The sequence below is a fragment of the Bison bison genome, unplaced genomic scaffold (assembly GCF_000754665.1).
Source record: "Bison bison bison isolate TAMUID 2011002044 unplaced genomic scaffold, Bison_UMD1.0 scf7180017864518, whole genome shotgun sequence".
NCBI lineage: Eukaryota > Metazoa > Chordata > Mammalia > Artiodactyla > Bovidae > Bison > Bison bison.
In genome coordinates, this window is record NW_011495071.1 from 6734405 (window position 1) to 6739524 (window position 5120).

General features: G+C 51.7%; 1 protein-coding gene across 1 annotated transcript in view; it reads right to left on the reverse strand.

Annotated features, from left to right (window-relative positions):
- Nucleotides 1–118: 118 nt before the first annotated feature.
- BACE1 (beta-site APP-cleaving enzyme 1) overlaps nucleotides 119–5120 on the reverse strand; it is a 22095-nt gene continuing 17093 nt past the window's right edge. The window contains exons 4-10 of the mRNA XM_010830396.1: nucleotides 4909–5120; nucleotides 4307–4444; nucleotides 3476–3610; nucleotides 2447–2548; nucleotides 1973–2122; nucleotides 1539–1710; nucleotides 119–906 (exon numbers count right to left, since the gene is read on the reverse strand). The exon at nucleotides 4909–5120 is cut by the window's right edge and continues 5 nt beyond it. Coding sequence (XP_010828698.1) covers nucleotides 665–906; nucleotides 1539–1710; nucleotides 1973–2122; nucleotides 2447–2548; nucleotides 3476–3610; nucleotides 4307–4444; nucleotides 4909–5120 — 1151 coding nt within the window. The 3' untranslated portion in view covers nucleotides 119–664. The remainder of the gene's footprint in view (nucleotides 907–1538; nucleotides 1711–1972; nucleotides 2123–2446; nucleotides 2549–3475; nucleotides 3611–4306; nucleotides 4445–4908) is intronic.

Below are 5120 nucleotides of genomic sequence, written 5' to 3' on the forward strand. Positions count from 1 at the left end.
CTAGCGAGCAGGCACTTTCTAACCTTGCCTAGCATTGATCCTAGCTGTTCCCTGTCTTTGCACTCCCTCTCTGTCTCCTCATCCAGCCACCCCCGTTTGTACAAATTATTTGTACAAATTGTTTTTTAATAATTTTTTAATTCAAGAGGCAGTCTTTGCACCAAGGTTAGGTTTGTCTATACAGTCCCTATCTCTAAAGCAAATAGCAAACTGTGCGTCCATCCGTGCCCGCTGACTGGCCAGCAGGGAAACGGGATTCGCCCTCGCTCTGCCAGGGTACTGCAGACACCTGTGGGGGGTCACCTTACTTCCAGAAGTAAGAAAAGGAGAATACTTTGGGTTGGAGACTCTATAAAGGGATGGTGGTCAAAGGTTCAGGGCTGAAGTTTCCAGCAGCAGGATTTCCCAACTCAAGTTTGAGGTGACCAAGAGTATTCCCGCTGTCAGAGTACTTTTTCTTCCCTGTCCTGGTTCCTACAGGTGCAGTCCCTGCAACCCACCTTGCCAGCTTTTCCTTCTTCTCTGTCAAGACAGAGGCATTTGTGGGTGGGCGAGGCTCTTGAGGTGCCCCGGCCACAGGTGCCGTCCGTGTCTCCTCCTGGTGACCAGAATGAACCACCAGCTGTGGTTCGGGGGGATCTCTCTCTCCTGCCCACACGCCTCCTCACTTCAGCAGGGAGATGTCATCAGCAAAGTCGTCGTGCTGGTGCCGCAGGCAGCGGAGGCAGCGCCACTGGCACACCATCAGGCAGAGGGGCAGCATGAAGAGTGCGCAGATGGCGGCCATGACGTAGGCTATGGTCATGAGGGTCGACTCATCCGTCTGGGGGATGTTGTAGCCACAGTCTTCCATGTCGGGGGTGACGAAAGGGCCTTCCACCGCTGCTGTCCTGAACTCATCGTGCACTGGGGAAAGGGCATATGTGAGTCACAAAGCAGCTAGGATTTACACAGCAAAACGAACTTCCTGGGACAGGCCTTGAAACCAGCCCTTGAGGAGGCTGTAAATCTCCCTTCTGGGTGATTCTTAGAAGCAGGACAGACAGCCAGTGCTAGTGGAGGCACGGCTCTCCCCCACAGGTTACTGGGGGCAGCAACCTTTTCCTGTCTCCCTGTCCAGTAGGAATGATACCTAAAATCCAGTCATTCTAAGTTGACCAAAAAGCCAACCCCACGTATACCTAGTAAACTCACCTGCTCCTGCTGAAATTCAGTGGCAAGCCCCTGCTAGTCGCTTTCAGCTCTGGCTTACGGCAGCTGACAGGGTCACCGCTGGCCCAGCCTGCTGCCTGTGGATCTAGAGCTTTCCAGGGTGCCGAAGCAAATGTTACTGCTCCGAGTCTCCAACAGAGGTTGCCAGTCCAGGCAGGGGTCACCATGCCAAGCGACCACAAGAAGCACAAGCACTGACGCTAGCTTTTGCACAATGGTGGCCTCTGGCTTGAGGTACCTCCCTCCCAGGCCGACGGGGGCCTGTGCCCTCACCGCTGGACAGGGTGAGTAGACTGACCCCACACCCTCATCCCTGGTGCTCTCACCGTGGCAAGCACTGACAGCAAAGCCAATTCGTTTCCGGGCCCGATCAAAGACCACGTAGAAGCCCTCCATGATGACCGCTCCCATGACAGTGCCGGTGGATGACTGTGAAATGGCGAACTTGTAACAGTCGTCTTGGGAGGTGGCCACATCTTCCACTGGCCGCAGGTATTGCTAAGGATAAGCAGTCACAGGGTGAGAGTTCGTGTTTTCCTCTCTTCCACACCATCTCTGCCTTCTTGGTGTCGATGCCCTTCGGCTGCGTTTTCCTTTGCCAGCCCTGAGCTCCACGGGTTTGGTTTCCCCCAAAGCCCTTTACCACTGGGCCCTCATCTATTTTCTCTTCCAAGTTCCAGGAAGCCAGGCCTGCTGACTATCTCTTAGTATGTACATTGTTCTCGTCCTGGCATCCCACTGATTAAGGCTAGGGACATACCTGTGGAAGGATGGTGATGCGGAAGGACTGGTTGGTGACCTCACCCATTAGGTAGAGTGAGATGACTGGGAAAATGTTCCATGGGGTGGTGCCTGCTTGCCAGCACACCAGCTGCTCCCCTAGCCAGAAACCGTCTGGGAACTTCTCCGTCTGTGTTGGCAAGAAAGGGATAACAATGAGACCACCTCACCCCTCCCATTTTCAGATCACACTCACTGGGCCCTAGACATGAAGTATCTAAACCAAGGGAAGCTAAGCCAAAACCCAAGGATTAGAGGAAGAGAGCAAGAGTGAAGGCTAAAACTGACCAGGGAGACTGTGTGCAAACAGACAGGCCCATGGAAGAGAACCACTTTCAAGCGATCTAAGTAGAGGAGTCTGAGGGTAGGCGTCTTGGCTCTTGGGGAGGACTGTGCCCCTCATGACTTCCCGTGACACTGTTATCTTTGTACCCCAGTCCTTACTCCCACTGACCGAGGAGGCTGCCTTGATGGATTTGACAGCAGCTTCGAACACTTTCTTGGGTAATCGAAGGTTGGTGGTGCCACTGTCAACGATGCTCTTGTCATAGTTGTACTGAGAGGGAGAAGACAGGTTAGCATATCAAAAGCCTTTTTGATGCCAGGCGTTGGCCAGAATTGGAGGGGTGAGTCTGACTGCTTAGGGTCCTTCCTGGGTTGGCATCCTGGCTTTGCCACTTCTTTGGTGGATCTCTTTGGGCAAGTTACTGAACATCTGTGCCTCAGTTTCCTCATCTGTAACATGAGGATAATAATAGTACCTACCTCAAAGAGTTATTATAAGCATTAAATAAATTAATATATTTGAAGTGCTGAGAATTGTGCCCGGCACATAGGAAGCAGTCAGTAAACGTTAACTCGTATTTTCTTAGGTGGGTAGACATTCTCCAAATCTTGAAAATAAAAACGTCTTGTATAATACTTTTAACTTTTCATAATACATTTGCATCTGTTCTAACTGAATGTACATTAAGAATCTAGGTAAGGAATGCCCAAATAGTTCAACTGCTGGCTCCTGCTGTGTGTCAAGCACTGGGCTAAACACTTGATTCATTTTCTCTCTTTTCACCAGTCTTTGGAAAAGCTGTTTTTACTTCCATTTTGCAGATAAGGAAACTGAAACACAGCATAGTAACTTGCCTGAGGGCATGTAGCTAGACCAGAGCTAGAAACCAAGGCTCTGACTCTGAAGCCAGAGCCTTCTACAGCATCGGGTCACTCTGCCTCTCGGACGACTCGCCCAGGGTCACAAAGCAAGACGCGCTTTTTCCTTACGAGACGTTAACTCACGTGGGCCCCGGTCCCACGTTAAACCTCTGGTCCTGCTGTGACCTTTAGGTTCCTGGCAGTCCCGCGCTCAGCCCCCAACCCTCCTGCAGGTCCTGCCCCTATGCCTTATCCTCCCAGCCTCATAACTCAGGGTCTGGCCTCATGCTCTGTTGCTCCCTCTTACCTCTCCCTGCTTCCCCCTGGGTTTTGTTACCTCCTTGCAGTCCATTTTCAGATCCTGTCCATTGATCTCCACCCGTACAATGATCACCTCATAATACCACTCCCGCCTGATGGGAGTATACCAGAGGCTGCCCATGTACAGTGAGTGGTCGATACCCCCAATGATCTAGGGGAAAAAAAAGGCAGTACCCATGAGCCGACACAGAAGGACAGCAAGTCACCCAGAGTGCCAGCAGTAGGAGCAGCCATTTAGGGGCTGAGGGGGCGGCAGGGCAGAGCCCTCTGCACATCCGCGTTCTCATTTTCCTGCATCTAATCAGACCCCGTCCTAAAGCGATCGATGCTCTCTTCAGTGTGTCAAGGATGTGTTCAGGGGAGGAGGCTTTCCAGGATTTTTAATTACTTGTTTCAGAATCACACAACCCTTGATATAAAGTTATTTAAACCTAAACCGGCACAATAAATGTGGAGTGAATGATAACTTGCTTATATTACAAGTTTTATTTTCTCTGCTTGTTGGAGATAGAGAACCATTCACCAGTTGTCCTAACTAATTAATAAATGGACTTTTAAACTCCTTACATCTCTGCCTTCTGATCGTCAGACTGAATCATCTTGATTTGAGAGGCCTTATTTTTACTTCCTTTGAAATTTTCCTAATCCTCTCTCCTCCTTTCCAAGTTTACCATAGGAGCCTCAAATCCTTTCTGGAATGATGCAGGAAGACAAGGGTGGAAGAAGAAAAGTGGAGGTGGGGACTATACAGAGGTTTCTCTTGATTCTCAGTAGTGGAGCCCAAGGCTGTGGTGGAGCCTCAGAGGGTGGGAAGCAGGGGGGCTCCCCTCTCCTAGGACCTACTCACCATGCTCCCTCCAACTGAGGCCAGCGCTTCCGACTGGTTGAGGGGGAAGCCAGCGCCGCAGAGCTGCAGTGAGAAGAGATTGGGCACGTGGGTCTGCTTCACTAGGGAGTCAAAGAATGGCTCCAGGGAGTCATCGGGCTGTGGCAGAGAGAGACAAGGAGTGAGTCCTGGCTCAGAGGGCCCCGGTGGAAAGAGAAATGGGGCAGGGGGCAAAAGCAAAACTTGGGAGGGTGTTCCTGGGGAAAGACCATCTTAAGGTACTGAGACTTGGTGGTGAGAGGGACAGCAAGGCACACTGGCAGTGCAAACAGAAAAGATCTACAGGATTGTTGATTCCCATCTGCTTAACCTGTCTCAGAGTTATGGGGGCCTCTCCCTTATTCTTAAAGATCTGAGAGTCAGTAGGAAAAATAGCCTGTTCCTCTACCTGTCAGCATAGTTCAGCCCTCTGTAGGGATGAAGTTGAGACTGCCACCCTGTCCCCTGTCAAGCAGCTCTTTAAACGGATTTGTTTCCCTCCCTCCCTCAGTTCCCTCTTGCCCCTCCTCTCCTCCAACTCTGTCCCTGTGCAGCATGCAGACAGAGTGCCTTGTTCCTCTCACCCGGGCGATCTCCGCGTAGGCTAGCCCCAGGATGCCCTCCCAGTTGGAGCCGTTGATGAAGAACTTGTCTGATTCCGTGATGGCAGCAATGTTGGCGCGCACGGTGACGTTGGGGCCGTGGGGGATGCTCACCAGGTCGGTACCCAGCTCCCCCTCCCACTTGCCCTGGGTGTAGGGCACATACACGCCCTTCCGGAGGTCACGGTACGTGC